This window comes from Copadichromis virginalis, linkage group LG14 (genome assembly GCF_057382275.1).
Source record: "Copadichromis virginalis isolate Kocher_CV1m ecotype Utaka linkage group LG14, C_Virginalis_male_GT1.1, whole genome shotgun sequence".
In the NCBI taxonomy this organism is placed as follows: domain Eukaryota; kingdom Metazoa; phylum Chordata; class Actinopteri; order Cichliformes; family Cichlidae; genus Copadichromis; species Copadichromis virginalis.
The window spans coordinates 8695718-8712093 of NC_140631.1; the positions used below are offsets into that span (position 1 = coordinate 8695718).

Here is a 16376-nt window from a genome sequence, read left to right on the forward strand (position 1 = left end):
TCTTGTTGGTGTGCACAACACTTTCTTGTAGTTGGTTACCAGGTTTGCACACATCTCATAAGGGATTTTGGTCCGCTCCTCTTTACAGAAACTCTCTAAATTCTTTAGGTTACTTAGCTGCTGCTTAGCAACTCCAAGCTTCAGCTCCCTTCACAGAATTTCTATAGGACTTAGGTCTGGAGATTGGCTGGGCCACTCCAATATTAGTAATTTAGCGGATCCATCTAGTTTTTAGTCAGCGCCACCAATGTACTTGAAAGCTTTTCATTATTGAGGGTCATGGATGGCTTGTTTATACAAGTTCCACAGGAAAAAATTTTTTCTGTATTGGTCATGTGGGTGCCAATAAAACCCAGGGTAAAAAGTCTAAATCCTGTGTTACATAAATGAATTAAAATATATTTTACAAATTGTTAAAACCCTATATATCATTTACAATAGGACAAAGACACCAATTTTACCATATACAGTACTGTGCACACTCTACTGTATCTCCTTGCATGTCTACATGATGTCTCTGTCTTTTTTTTCTTTTGTTTTCTTTTCCTTTTAAAAAAAAATATAGACGCAAATGGTAGCATATACAATGAGCAGCAGTGAGATTCAGTAATACGAGTATACAGAGTCGCCATCATCAACAATACACCAGAGGCTATTAAAAAGTCTTAAAAGAGCAGGTCCTGTGCTGTGATAGAATATCAAACCAGACTAGAAACGACACCGGTGTCATTATCGTGTAGAAAAGACTGCAGCTGCTGGAAGAACACTTTCTCTAACCGTTGGATAGACTGAGACTGGTCTAAAATTAGATGGTTCTGCAAGGTCAACATGTATTTCTTAATAACAGATTTGTATTGGTTTTACTCGTTTTAAGAAGGTTGTCTACGGAAGAGGATTAGGGCCACTGGGGGGAAAAAAGTGGGCACGTCTTTTTTTTTCTTCTTTTCCCGAATTCTGAATAAAAAGTCAGAATTCTGAGATTAAAGTCAGAAAAGAAGAAAAAAATAGACGTGCCCAGTGGCCTTAATCCTCTTCCGTAGGTTGTCACTGTTCCTGTCATTGAACACATATTTGTAATTGTTGGTGGCCCTATTACGTGAAAAAGTCGTTTAAACAGACGAAAGGGAATTATATGTGATTTACTTATAGTTTGGTTTAACTCAGCAATATTAGTTAGTGTCTCGTGGCACTTGGTTGCTTGTGTTGTGATCCAGCATCTTGAAAAACCAAATAGTCTCTCATACAGCATTTATAAAATTCACAGTCTGAATTCGTTGGTCGCATTCCTCACGTTATTACGGTGATCCCGACAGCGGCTCCGGGTGTCAGCTGATCCTCCTTTACTGGCGAGTAAGGAGGAAAATCAGCTGAAGGAAAACACTCCTGGCTAGTTAAAACCATGGCTGCGGAGATTCACTCGAGGCCCCAGACAGCTAGACCGGTTCTGTTGAACAAGATCGAGGGACACTCGGACGCTGTCAATGCAGCCGTTTTAATACCCAAAGAAGATGGAGTAATCACGGTTAGCGAGGACAGGTATGTTTACCAGGCAAGCTAAGTGTAGCCTAATACTAGCTAGCGGGGGCTCGGTATATTTACTGGTCTTTAGACTCATAATACCTGGTGCACTGGCTTAAGAAGGACAGAATAAAGATAATAAGCAACGTGTATCGCTTTGAGAATATATATTTTCTAGGCTTCATAATAGCTGAGGAGAACGTAGGAGGGTGTGGGGATAGAAATGCACTCAGAATCTGAGTTCAATCCGGAAAATCTCTGGATAATAGTAATGGACCTAATACGAAATGTAAAAATAAAGCTTCTTTTGTTCAGTATGTACCGTTTATTATTACTACTCGTGGCTTAATATGTGTAAAGATATTAAAACTGCTTGCAATGTTGTGCTTGCTAGCTAGCTTGCTACCGAGTACAGTAGATATTACTGTCAAAATGATGCCTTCAAGTGCTCGAGGATTTATTTGTCGAAATGGAACCCATTTTTGTAGTAATCGAAGTGGCTGTGATTTTTTTTTAAAATTTTTTTTTGTGGACATTAAATACCACACTTAGACATGTTAGATTTTAGAAAATGCATGCTTGGTCACAAGTGTTAAAAAGAGACTACATCCGCCTTCAGAGTAAAGGGAACTCAGTTAATACGAACAATGTTATACAGTACATATGAAAAGGAGAAGTTGTGGGGTGTTAAAACGGGTTCCTTCAAGAAAGCTGCACAGACGCTGTGTTTCATGTCTGTTTTTCTTTTCCTCGCAGACACGTTACTTGCTAGTAAGTGAAACTGACTGAATTCCCTTTTTAATGGAAGAAAAAGGCTGTGGGAAGCGTACTTTGACTGCACTTGAAATGAAAAGTGCTGAAGATGCAACAGTACACAAGAATTCCGCAAAGCTGCCCAGTTTCCTATGTAAATGGCACGTTTAATGACTGAGTCATAAGGTGTTACAGTGGAAAGAATCACAACCAAATCTGCATTAGAAGTGCTTTTGTTAAAATCAGGTTCCAGATGTTAGCAGGCCAAAAGAAGATCCAAGAAGTGGTTTAATGCTAAGTTTAGCTTTGAGTCGCCTCTTCTAAAATGTGGTTTTATTTGTGATCTCAGTCAAGCATGAAGTCGGCATCACTTCTGGTATTAATATTACTTCTGACAGTCAGGTCTTGTTAAGGTACAGAGTACTTTCCTCCATGGAAGGTGTTAAGTTGAATGTCATAAAATACGTCCTGCACAGAATGAGAATGTCGTTGCTTGTAGTTAACTGAACACTGGAGAGTACATTAAATGTTCACCTGTGTGACATATTCCTGCAGAACCATCCGTGTGTGGCTGAAGAGAGACAGTGGTCAGTACTGGCCGAGCATCTACCATACAGTCTCCTGTAAGTAACGCTGTATCACGCTTGGGTGAGACTACTTTGAAATGTCATCAGTTACTGATTTTATTTGACATGGCTGTTTCTCCCATTAGCCACGTACTTAACTGCTGCAGAATCAAGAGTGCCACAAATGTTGTTTTTGATCACATATTCTCATATATCTTCGTGCGTTTCTTACGAGTGCATTTTTATCGCTGCTGCTTTGTAATCAGATCAGGTTGAGGTTTTTCCTGATGACAGAAGGGTTGCACTGCTCATGAACGTGTCTGTGTTGCACATTTTTGAAGTTAGAGAGACGGCGATGTTGCCAGAGAGGAATTTTAGAGGGATGACATCTACTGCTCGATTTAATCTTGATGCAATCTTTCCTGTCCTCACAACAAAAGAGGCATGAATTAATAGCAGTTGGTCTTTATGAAAGAACCTTTTTCTAATTTGAATCCTTCAATAATTTAAAGCTACAGCTGAAGTCAGAATTAAACAAATATATTCAGAAACTGCTGACAGTTATTTTCATCCATTACCCCCCTGCTCTGACTGCATTTACAGCCATATAATGAAACCCCCTGTGTGTGACGTTCCCGCTCACTGTGAATGTCTTCACTTCTTTCCAGCTCCATGCTCTTGCATGTCGTATCACCACGACAGCAGACGCATCTTCATAGGCCAGGACAATGGGGCGATTGTGGTGAGTGCAGCTAACCCAGACACGTTGGCTTCATATTTTCTTTGTTGAATCTGGCTTTAGAGGGTTTGAAGAGTTATTTAATTTGAAGTTATTTCCGTTTGTTTGCTCGAATTGCAGGAGTTTCTCATCTCCGAAGACTTCAACAAGATGAACCACGTGAAAACGTATCCAGGTGAGATCATGAGATAAGAAAATTAATAGAAGAAGTAGAGTCCAGTTTGAGTGTACGAGGCTAATCAGCGAGTTATTCGACTTAAATTAAAAGGCCTAACTCTACATGGTGGATTATTAAACCACAGATGATATCAAAATCGAAGGCAATGATGAAGTGCCTTAAAACTGCATTCTTTTTAATAGCAACCAGGGGCATTACCTGGCAGGTGAACAGGTCAAAAGGTCTTCCGGTCGTATAGAAGTCTATGGGACAACAGCCCTCAGCCTTGACTTGTGTGAAAACTTTCCTGATGATTTTATGGCCTAAATTATTCATTTCAGGTCATAATGAATAACACATTAAGTCCATTTTTAAAAATTCTGGTCATTGTAAGTTGCAGAAAGGAGGCTTATCCAGGGTATCGGCTAATGACTTGTCAAAACACACTTTGTGTGGTTTGACAGTCACAGAACAGCCACACAGGGGGAGCAGCATGCGTTTATGTGAGAGGAGCAGTGTTTGCACAAACATGTCTACTTTCTGATGAACGAGAGCAAGTACTGAACATGGAAGAGCCACTGAAACTAAAATATCGATCCTAGTATTGATTCGATACCAATATCAGCATTGGCATCAGTACTGTTGATATTTAGATTGGTTGCCCCTCCCCCCAAATAAAAAGTTGTCAAATGATTGCTACTTCACTCTGTCTGTACTTTTTACACATCCATTTCCCTTTTCAAACTTCAAAAAGCTTGTAAAAAAGAACTTGTCAGTTTCCGGTTAGTGGACACTATGACACAGCAAAGGCCCTGACTGACAGCTGGGAGGTTAATAAGTGAGGAAATGAAATTGAAAACTTTCTTGGTTGGTGCATGACTCACCTGATTAAGAGAGAAGGAAAAAGACAGTATTACAAATGTGCCATGGCTTCAGCCGGTCCGGGATGTCAACAGCCCTTAGCCTGAGTGAGTCATCTGTTGCAGAGATGATGCAAATGAGCTGTCAAAAAGAGAACTGATGACATGTGGTTTGAAAACTACCGGTGTATTATCAAATAGCATCACCCACAAAATATTTCTTCATCGCAATAAGAAGTCAGAAGGTCAGCCCTCCACAAATGCACATTTAAACTGTGCTAATAGATCCAAGTGGAAGGCGTTTCAGAAAATTATTTTGCTTTGTAACACAGGCACCTTTAAACTGTTGTTCCACTGTGATCTTCATCTGCTGTTATACTGCCACTGTTGCTTGTTCCTGTGACTGTACCAGCAGCTATTTATCCTCCTCAGCAGGCTTGAGCCAGCACATGTCACCACTATAATGGTCCATCTGGTTTCTACCGTTCGTAGCACAATCAAGCTGCCAAGCCTGACCGGCAGCGACAGAAACCCACAGTCAGTTTAAACATACACGAGGGCTGTGAGCCATGCACAGTTTAGCATCATCACTGGCAGGCAGTGTTCATTTCCTTAGAGCTGTACACGAGAGAACATTGACCTCTTTTAACGTCCTTTATGCCAGCACGTGTTCAGTCTGCTTCTAAATTTTTGTAAAAGAATGATTTTAGAAAAATCTTTCCTCTCTGGACTTCAGTTTAATTACTTAGCAAAGTCTGTGCTCCATTTATTATGTGAGCGTGTTCACCGTGACCTGGTGAGGACATTCTTATTTGTCGTTATTAGTCATAATAGATGTAATAGCCATTACATCACCAGCACTCAAGTCACCCACAGATTACAGATTTAAGTAAGTAAGCTAGATGGATTTAGGGGATAAAAATGTTCCTCTAGTTATGCAGACAAGACAAATGCAGTAAAAAGGAATACAGACACAGGAAATACAAAATGGATAGTAACGGAGAGAATTAGTCATGTGCACTTGGATTAGGCAAATATGACTCCCTTCTGAACTTTATCAGTGATGTTTTACATTTCTATCAGCCATAAAGATAATGGCAGTAATAAATGAGAAGGTTATGGCATTTTACATTCAAAAGTTCCAAAGGTTAGCTTCACTGTGACGTCTATAAAAAACACACACACAATTTAATTCCATAATTCAGGCTCAGAAGAGGAGTTTGAGACTATTTTTTATTTTATTTGTCTTTGATTTGGTAACACTGACACTTGATTATTCAGTTCTGTACATGTGAACTTTACTAGTTAACAGAAGAAAACAACGGCAAGGCAATTATTCTGATTAGTGACATAAAGTGATTTGATTTAAAGCTGCTGTAGTCACCATATTTATTTTTTCAGTGATTTAAATAAGCACACAATGGTTATTTCACTCATCTCACCCAGGTCATTTGGAAAGATTTTTTTCCTTTTTAGAGAAGGTGTAGAAAACATCTGGAATAAAAGATCCAGAAATCTTAACCTTACCAGAAGCCCTTGAAATTGCAACACAGGTTAATGTTGTGAAAGTAGGCCATATATATTCTTATAATACCTTTCCTCTGTCCACTTTATAGTTAGTTTATGTTCTGTTGCCATTAATCAGTGCTGCTTTCAATATACTTGGAAAAACCTACACATGGGCACATAGTATGTGGGATGTATTGTGATTTATTTGAATGTAGCTGTTGGCCAGTTTGAAACAATACAGTACAACAGGAGTAGTTGAGCCCCTGCTGTTTGCAAAGGCTGAGATGTTGACTGCAAATTGTTTGAAAGGATTCGTTTGTGTGGATTACAGGAACACTAAGCAGAACCTGTGATTGGATCAGGACATAAAGAGAGCAAAGTCTTCTTTTTGTCATCTACATGCATTGTTGCTCTTTAGCACTTATTATGTATTTGTTCTTTGCAGCCCACCAGAACCGCGTGTCAGATATGGTCTTCTCCCTGGAGAGTGAGTGGGTGGTGAGTACCGGCCATGATAAGAGTGTGAGCTGGATGTGCACCCAGAGTGGCAGCATGCTGGGGAGACACTACTTCACTGCCTGGGCCTCCTGCCTGCAGTATCCTTTATTCACTGAGTGTTTGTGCCGCATTTAGAGTACAGTAACATGTAAAGCCAGTTCAAGCCCTGACTCCTCGCTCAGATACGATCAAGAGACACAGCACGCCTTCGTAGGCGACCACTCAGGACAGATCACTCTGCTGAAGCTGGAGAGGCAGACGTACTCCACCATCACTACACTGAAGGGTCATGAAGGTAAAGGCATACATGATACACACAAATGTCGCTTCCTTGATAAACAGGCACCAAATACCAACATTTATGCAGCAATTAAATACATAATTCCTGCCCTCTTTCTTGTTAGAGCTATTTTTTTTCCTACCAATTTCTCATGTGTGATGATATTCTCTCGAGGTCCTTCTTGTTTGCGACTTTTTAGGGGAGTTCTGGGTTATCTCTCATTAATATGCATCCACAAGCTTTAAGAGCATCTTGCAGTCTGGAGATCTCGGTGGATAAACGTATAGATAAATGAAGCGATAACTGTATTGACTAGATTTTCTAGTCTATATATGTCCTAAAAAACATTTAAAGTCATTCATTGTAACAGAGCTTATAGCACAATCAAAAACCACAGAGCTTTCATGTAACAGAAGTGTGGTTGAGATTTTGAAAATGTAAATCACAATCTTATAATTATTAACTTGTTAGACATCAAGGAGACCTGGATCAGGAGAAAAAATGGAAAAACGTTGGCTTATGTTGTTTTCCTATATGGTACTGTAAGGTTAGTGCTCATATATTGGGATATAAGTATTGTATTGAGCATAGAAGCTATACAGAAACTAAAACGTCAGTATCAGCTCTTATTGATTCACATTATTTAATTCGTGATACCCACTAATTTGGAAGTTATCAAACAAAAAACTTCCAAATTAGTGACTTATGGCGAACAGTTGGTGTTTTTCTTGAGCTGAATCTCTCATCAATCACTGACCGTTGGTCGCCCCAGCACCAGTACGGGAAGCTGCTCCTGGAGGTGTAAGTGACGCAGCTGCTTGCACAGAAGGAACCGCACCAGCTGTCAGTATCATACAGGCCTGGCTTCAAAATCCCCTCCAGAACTCATATCATATCACCAGGAATGTAATCTTCCTGTTCTATGACAGCTGCAGCTGGCACAAAAACAAGTTCCATTTCTCTTCCTCTCAGGAAAACTGGTCTCACACAATAGTTCACCATGTTTACATATGCTTAAAACACCAGTTTGCTATAGTGAGAGTGAGGCAGAGACGTCTCCCCGTGTAACGTAAGATGATCTGCTCCTTGAGGCGGGGAGGGGGGGGGGGCTAAGTTAGTTCACTTTGCACAGGTAAAGACCAAACGATCAGATGACCCCCTATGAGCAAGCACTTGGCGAAAGTGGGAAGGAAAAACTCCCTTTTAACAGGAAGAAACCTCCAGCAGAACCAGACAATCAGATCCCACTGCTAGATGACAGACTAAACTGTCAGCAGCTGTTTGTGGAGCTGCATTGTTTGTGCCATCTTGTGTTTGACCTGTTGTTGCATGATGTTTTCTTTCAGTCCACTCAGAAACAATGACAAGAAACATGTCCACTCACAGCAGGCAGGTAAACGGAAAGAATGATCAACAAAGTTTAAAAAATTAGAAGTGGCGCTAACGGAAGATGTAAACACGTCATAGTTTACAGCACTACTGCTGCTGTTTGCCTTTAAGAGGCAAAATTCATCATGTCGAGTATAGCACTAAGCTGCAAAAGCCAGACCTTTGTTTCTCATTTCAACAGCAGTTTTGTTTTGGCTGGTTGATGATGATGGTGTTGGTGGAAAATGCCTTCTCACTTGCAGCTCTACAAATTCCTGTAACTGCTTGTTTTAGTTGAGGCTTGGCAGCTGCAATGTTTTCATGCTCATCAGAACCACTCAGTGGCCACTTGAGGCTTTTTAGATGGGAGAATGACTCAGTTTGTATCAAGATGCAAATGCAAACGATGATCTGTGACTCAGATGAGATTTGCAGTCAAGGGGCTCAGTGTCCTTGTAGCTGTGCCAAGAAAATGGATCGCACAACAAATTTGAACTGCCGAGACACTTGGCTGTGTGAGACAAACACTTCCCTGTGTTCTTCTTTGAGTTTTTGATAACCAGGCACTGAGTAAAATATGTGATCCTTTCAGAGCCTGTTTTTATTTATTTATTTATTTTTGGCCTCAAACATGTTGCCTGTGGTATAGCCAGGTGGAACAGGCAAATCACACGATTTTAGAAAACCTAAAAATACAAACGCTTGCATTAAACCAGTCTGAATCTTGTTACTGCTCTCTTTGATCTGCACCTGTGCTCTGGTGCTCATGGTTACACATGGTAATTGGACAGATGGTGATACATATTAATAGGTGGGCTCCAACTGTGCACAAGCCCCAAATATTTAATGGAGATTATGTTCCATTAAAATTGGAAAAGACAACATAAAGGTCAGATGTAATGTCAGAGTCATCGCTGATATTACTGGTGTTAGAAGTTGCTCTATGTGGCTTTCATTTGGCTCAATAGCACAGAAATATGTAATATGTTATAGTGGTAGTGCGTGCTTATTAGACAAAATAATTAAATTATAGCTGGAGTCATTAAGAGAGTCGTGCTGTAAAATGTTACTTGGAACTGGCTGCATTTCTCCCAGCGGGCACTGGGTGGAGCCAGCAGATCGCACCATGATCCTGTGTCCCGTTGAGCTCCTGGCAGAAGATGGAAACACGTATAATGAGTCTGTTTTCTTTTGCATCCAGGTAGTGTAGGAGCGCTGTGGTGGGACCCAGTCCAGAGGCTGCTCTTCTCAGGGGCCTCCGACCACAGTGTCATTATGTGGGACATCGGAGGCCGCAAAGGACGAACACTGCTCTTGCAGGGGCATCAGTAAGTTATAGTGTCGCTACATTCAGGCATGGGATCCCAGTTTGCTGTCATTCTGCTTTTTGTCAAAGATGTGGGAACTTCAAAGTGAGTTCGCAAAATGGGATGTTGATATGTGAACAATTCTTCAGGAATAAAACTCCACGTCCCTGTTTTTATCCTTTTCAAAGCAGTGTCTATGTGCAGTACACTCTGTAACCGCATCCTCTTGTCAAAGGCAGGTCTCGCCTAGTGTCAGTTGCAGCTTTCCCCAGGCACTGTCACCATTTTTATCTCCTGTCTTCATCCATATTTTACCACCTCCCAGGTACAGGAATTATCCACAAAGCCCATGTACACTGATGCCTATCAGAGCCAGTCTCAAAAGACCCTGTTGTTCCCTGTCAGGATTTGCAGACATTTATCTCTCAGACACCCATAAACTGAGAGTTATGACACACTACAGGTCTTAAACCCTGTTGTGGATCTGTATCTTTTTTTTCCTTATCCTGTCCTCCAGTTTACTTGTATATCAATGTCGGCCTGTTCTGCTTATTATAGGTTTCCATACACAGCTTATACTTGGCCGTGGTGCAGCCTTCAGTTCATAAACTCTGTGAAGCAAGCTGTTTTAGTTCTCTTCCTTTTCCCTCTAAGCCAACTTTCATCTGATTTGCTGGCGCTCACAAGCAAAAGGTTGAACAGCAAGTGAGGCTGTTGTCGTCGTACCCTGAGATGATCATATCCCTTGTTAGTGACATCGGTCATATACAAGAGTAGTAAAAAAGAAAATCGTTTCCACCGGTGTTTCTGTCCACCAGGTGAACACTTGTCCACTATTGTTGTAGTTGTTAAGATATGTATTGTCTTGTCTGTATCTTTGACTCCTTTAGCGAGCGCGTTCAGGCTCTGCGTTACCTCCAGTTGACCAGGCAGTTGGTGTCATGCTCCGCTGATGGAGGCATCGCAGTGTGGAACATGGACACGCAGAGAGAAGAGGTTTGAATCATAAGCCAGTTTTCTCTGTGTGCACTGTTTTAGTATTAGATTGTTGCTATCAGTGGTAAAGAGTTTAGTCGCTCCTTTGTATTTTCATCTTAGTCCTTGTGTGAATGCTCGAGTGTCTCTGTGTGTGTAATGTTAGCCTTCGAGTCTGTCTGTCTGCAGGCGCCTCAGTGGTTAGACAGCGACTCTTGTCAGAAGTGTGAGCAGCCTTTCTTCTGGAATATCAAACAGATGTGGGACACTAAGACCCTGGGACTTAGACAGGTAGGTTGCTCATGCCTGTGTCCTTAGCATTTTGATGTCCTCATTAGTCACAATGTGATATGAGCTTGTTTCCTGTGTGCAGCACCACTGCAGGAAGTGCGGCAAGGCCGTGTGTGGAAAATGTAGCTCCAAACGCTCTACGTTTCCAATCATGGGCTTTGAGTTCCCGGTGCGGGTGTGTGATGCCTGCTTTGAAACCATCAAAGAAGAAGAGTGAGTTTAATTTTGTGTAGTATTCACATTATATAACCCCTTTACCAGATTAGTGAGGGAAAGTAATGAAATGCTGTCATTGTGTGTGTAGTCGGACACCGCTGGCCACGTTCCACGAGGGGAAACACAACATCGCTCACATGGACATGGATCCATCGAGAGGCCTGATGGTCACTTGTGGAAGTGACCGCATTGTTAAGGTCAACAACAGTTCTTTGATACCAGATAATTCATGCATGTGAGCAGGCTGTGTTAAGCACAGAGCCTCTGAAGCAAAATGCAACCCAAAGCAAATCAAGCCCACAATCTAGCTTTACCTATTTTTTTTTGTATATGAAAACATTCATATTTACAGGCAGTCCTATAAAACCTTTCAGCATTATAAAAAGCAGCATGCAAAACCTTTTTAATCTGAATTAGAGCCTTAAAAATATCATTAAAAAACTGCTTTTAATTGGACTCCTGATTTCACACATCCGCTAAAACCAGCACTACATGTGACATTGTGCAGAGCTATGTCATGTTCATCCTCCTTCCAAAACAGATCTCCGTTAAATCTGAAAAACCTTAGATCATAATCTGTGTGTAAAAGATGGAGATGGCCACCATGACGTCACCCATTGTTTCACAGACTACCTCTGAGTTTGGTATTTTGGACATCTTGATTTTATAAAACTGGACATGGCCATATGTGTATGGTAGAACTGGGAGTTATTAGCTAATGGTGGGAGTGGCTAATTAGCAAGAGCAACACATAATATACTGAACTATTAATGATTGTAATTAATATTGTATTGTTGTATTTATGGATGTATTGTATGATATGTGAATTGTTTTGCTATTGTCTCAACAGCTGAGAGAGCAGTATATATACTGTAAACCTGAGAATGACTAAATTAACAACAGATTTGATTTGGCATATGAAGAATAAGAAACCAAGCTGTAACTTAAGTAACCCCACTAATTTTGGCTATCATTGTAGAAAACGAATGATAGCTATAAATCTCTGCATTTTGCCATTAAATTATTTATATTTGGCTAAAATTAGTACCACATTATACACAACTTACTGTCATGGATGGTGTTAGCTGCCAATGGTTTTTGGTAAGCTACTAGGATTTCCACACACCTTTCGCTAGCGGTAACATTTGCAAGGCAGATGTGGTTAGCCAGCAAGCTGGGACATATCTACACTACATAAATTAAATGATTAATTGAGTTACTAGATGTTCGAGCCAGTGTTCTGTTGCCAAACATAAGCAGTCCCTCTATAAATTGAATGTCTGAATAGCTTACATAAAACATGCTCTCTTCTGAGTAATGTTAGCTTACCGTTTCTTGATATTTGTTTTTATTGCATTCCAATTCTAAGCTACTGTTTACTAATGTTGCTCACTATTGATGCTGAGATTGGAAGAGAGGCATTGAGCCAAGGCACTTGAAAACATGTTTGAATTTTCAAGAAGAAAAGAAAATCCTTTAAATTTCTCTGGTTTTAGATTCTCATTAGCAAACATTTGCAACTTTTTTGTCATATGTGATGATATTAATGCAATCAAAGCTTTAGAAAGTTCATGTTTTCACTTTTTGCATATATTGTCTCAACATTTTTGAATATCTGCCTTGCTTGAAAACCTTCTAGCCTGTTGTCTTGGGTGTTGTGTACACTGTTGTGGAGTTTGTGTTGTTTCATGTTTTCCTTACTTCACATCCACATTTATCTGTCCTGACATTCTTGTTGGCTGTTTGTCTCCACAGATATGGGATATGACACAGGTGGTTGGCTGTAGCTTAGCAACAGGCTTCTCCCCACGCTGATTGGCCAAGGCCTCTACACAGTGGCCCCACTGGCCCTTCATTTGCTCCGCCCATTCTTCTAATGTCATGGAAACCCCTCTGTACAGTACAGCTCCCCTTCACGCCTGAGATCTTCAGCTGCAGCCAGGCTTCTGCTCGGTGAACGCGTGCGTGTGTGCGTGTGTGCGTGCGTGCGTGCGTGCAGCCCTCCACATTCTTTTTGCTTCTCATAACAATCTTTTCTTTAATTTCACCATCAGTCTTACATCAGACTGTGTTTGACTGATTTGATGCTCTGATCTGAAACGCCACCCTAAGCACAACGAGGGCTGTGTGCGTGTACATGTGTGCATGTGCTCTAACAGGTTCTCCTAAGAGACGAATGGTATTGATATCAGTGTTTACATTCAAGTATATCTGATTGCTTCTTTTGACAAAGGTCCTTTTTTTCCTTTTTCTTTTTTCTTGGCCTTGAATTGTATGTGTTTCACTAAAATGCTGACTAGCCATTCCTGTGAAAACTTCCTTTGCTTATTAGTGTGGCCCACAAACTGCATATCACAGCATACCATCTGTATATAGCCCTGTGTCACGTGTGTGGAGCTGGATGCTTGAAATGACTCTCTCTGTCTCTGATTTCTTTCACTAGTTGGCCTTAAATCACTCTCAGGAGGTTTTACATCAGTAGGTTGTCACTAGGCGGGGCTCTGTTGATGTCAATTTTACCTTAAATAAATGTGTAATGTGAAAATTAATAGAACAGGCGCTTCCGTGAAGGATGAAGGAAATCTCTTGATAAAATATCTCCCAGGGCATTTGATGCAGCTGCGTGACATCAGTGACCAAGCCTCCGTCTCATCGTCTCAGGTGAAGGATGGAAAAGTTGGAAACATTCATATGAATGGGCGCCGACAGCCACAAAGTCCTGTCGCCACCATTCCGAGGAGCTGCGTTACCGTTTGAGATGTGATTAGCATTAGCTTTGTAGGTTAAATTCCCTAACGTCATGCTGGTGCAAATGAGTTTTTCAAAAAGCACAGGAGCATGCCACCTCTTAGATATGCGTCGCTTTCTTTGGAAAATATTTAAAATTGTGGTGTAAAAATTGATTTCCTGCCACCACAAAGGCTCTTGGGTACTAGACAGGTACTCTAAACTAATGTAGCACTTAATGCTGACGTGCTGAATTTTTCTCCAGCTAAATCGAGGTACAGCTGAGTGCTGCCTGCGTTCCTTCAAAAGCCTTAAAGAGAGAAGGACACAAAGCCTTTTTAAATGGTTTGCCAGTGCTTATGACTGTTCACTCGCGCTCACTCTCATGCACTCATGTCATCACAAAGCTCTCGTTTCCTTTCACCCTTTCTGATTGTCCCAGATTAAACACAGATGTGCATCTGTACATTAAGGATGTCTCATAACGTTCTCAGCACTGCACTTACTTGCACAATGGTTGCTTTTTGAATTAAAGAAAACATTTTTTGGTAAGTTAATCTGTGGAAGTAACGATAGCTTAATTCCATGTAGCATCCTTGTAAATAGCGGCTAATATCCCCTCATGTCAGACTAACGCTTGCCTTATTGTAAGTGGACAAATGAACATTATGTTGGAACTCCTGATTTCAAAATGTACTCACATTCCAGTTTTTTGATTATGTAGTGTATATTTATATTTGTAGTAAAGTATTTATCAGTTATCAGTGTAAATGGATCCTTAGTTTTCTTTATTTCCCTTGTTATAAATGACAAACTAGACCTTCAGTAAAGCACATGCAAACTGGCTAATGTTGAAACATGACTTAAAATTTGTGCACTTATTAAAAAATAATATTATTAAAGCTGCGTATTTGTATTTTGTAACTGGCAGGAGCCAAGCTGAGAGGAGAAGAGTCCAAAGTTAAAAGTTTTAACATTAAAACTACGTTTGACCTGAGAGGTCAAACACATATACTTAAGGAAACACCAGCAAATAGTAAAATGTCTATTTGACATTTAGGACCAATAGAAAAATTAAAATATCACACACAAGTCAATGGAAGTCTTTTTTTTTTGGGGGGGGGGGGGGGGGGAAATCTCACAAAACTGAACAAAAACGAAATGTTTTTAGGGACACAGTATTGTGATGGAACAGCTGCGGAAGTAAAAGGTTTGTTCTGAGAGATGCTTAAAAGAAACAAAGGGTTTATCTGTGACCTGAGGAAAAAGATGAGGGGTAGTATGTGTTTTAATCACATATTCATAAAATACTGTAGATGCATGTTTGCTTTTAGCTGTTTACTGTTAGTTTGTCACCTCCACAGCTGGTCCGTCTCCCCAAAAACACTTTTGTTGCGTTTCTTTTGTTTTTTGAGGTTGGTTTTCTATAGATTTTTTTTTTTTTTTTTTTACCTTTTGCACGTTTTTTTTTTTTCTTCTGTTGTATTTTGTGTGCTTTTGCAGTGTTTTTCGCTTTTCCGGTGTTTTCTTAGGTTGCTGTGCCTTTTGACCTCTCAGGGCCACTGATTTATTTGTTTTACTTTCACACCAGAATGAAAAGTGAACAACACTGGCATGTTGCTGACAGTATAATCCAAACTTTATGCCCAAATGTAATTTAAACCAGCGGTCCCCAACCGTTTTTGCGCCACGGACCGGTTTATGCCCGACAATATTTTCACGGACCGGCCTTTAAGGTGTCGCGGATAAATACAACAAAATAAAACTAGTATCGGTACTGAAAAATAGAAGAGTTATTCATAACACACGTGAAAAGACCCAGGAAACCGAGTTAACGATAAAAACGATAACAAAATAACGCTGAAAACTGATAAAAACCCTGAAAACCATACATTTCACACCTGAGCCTCAATTCTCACGGCCCGGTACCGGTCCGAGGCCCGGGGGTTGGGGACCGCTGATTTAAACAATAACAAAAAAAAAAGGGGGGAGGGGGGGCTGAAGAAAATTACCCTAACTTTTGTCACAACTGCAGAAAATAGCTATAGAGACCAGATGTTTATTTCTGCTGTAAAGTTGTCCATTCCTTCACGGGGGTCTGTGAGGACAGAGCCTGCCTCAAGTAACCATTTGAAGAACTGGTTTCCTTTTTTTCAGCCTTAGGGTTTTTCTGCTTGTAATTGAGTCATTACTAATGTGATAACCTCAGTGCAGCTTAAACGTGTATTCACTTATTTCCAAGGCTGTTGTTGTTATCTGAGCCTCTGTGGTATCAGAAATGGGCAACAGCAACTGGCTGATGAGCAGTTGGTCAGTGTTGGCAGACTGTTCTTTCAGTCCTACCCCAAAGTATCGTTAGGGGGAAAAAAAACACCACCATGATTCATTAGGGATCAACAGGGTTGATGGTCCTGCTGCTGTACAATTAGGAGTCAGTGCTCTCCTTTCATTAAAGTCTCCTCCAGTCATTAATTCTTATCATGTCTTCTGTCAGAGGCACGGCAGATGGGTGTTAATAGTATGAGAAACTCCTGGATTCTTTGTTTGCAGAAATGGCGAACAAAGTAGATCTTCAACAGTGCCAGAAGCAAGCTGTTTTTTTGTTTTTTTTT

At 40.6% G+C, this 16376-nt stretch overlaps 1 protein-coding gene across 1 annotated transcript; it reads left to right on the plus strand.

The window, feature by feature from the left end:
* The first annotated feature begins 1183 nt into the window (after window positions 1–1183).
* wdfy1 (WD repeat and FYVE domain containing 1) lies at window positions 1184–14609 on the plus strand. The gene is made up of 12 exons (XM_085479201.1): window positions 1184–1536; window positions 2827–2894; window positions 3506–3579; window positions 3697–3751; window positions 6548–6698; window positions 6783–6895; window positions 9450–9576; window positions 10446–10551; window positions 10720–10821; window positions 10904–11034; window positions 11126–11234; window positions 12793–14609. Exons 1-12 carry the CDS (start codon window positions 1400–1402, stop codon window positions 12850–12852), a joined length of 1233 nt encoding a protein of 410 aa, XP_085335327.1. The 5' UTR covers window positions 1184–1399; the 3' UTR covers window positions 12853–14609.
* Window positions 14610–16376: the final 1767 nt, after the last annotated feature.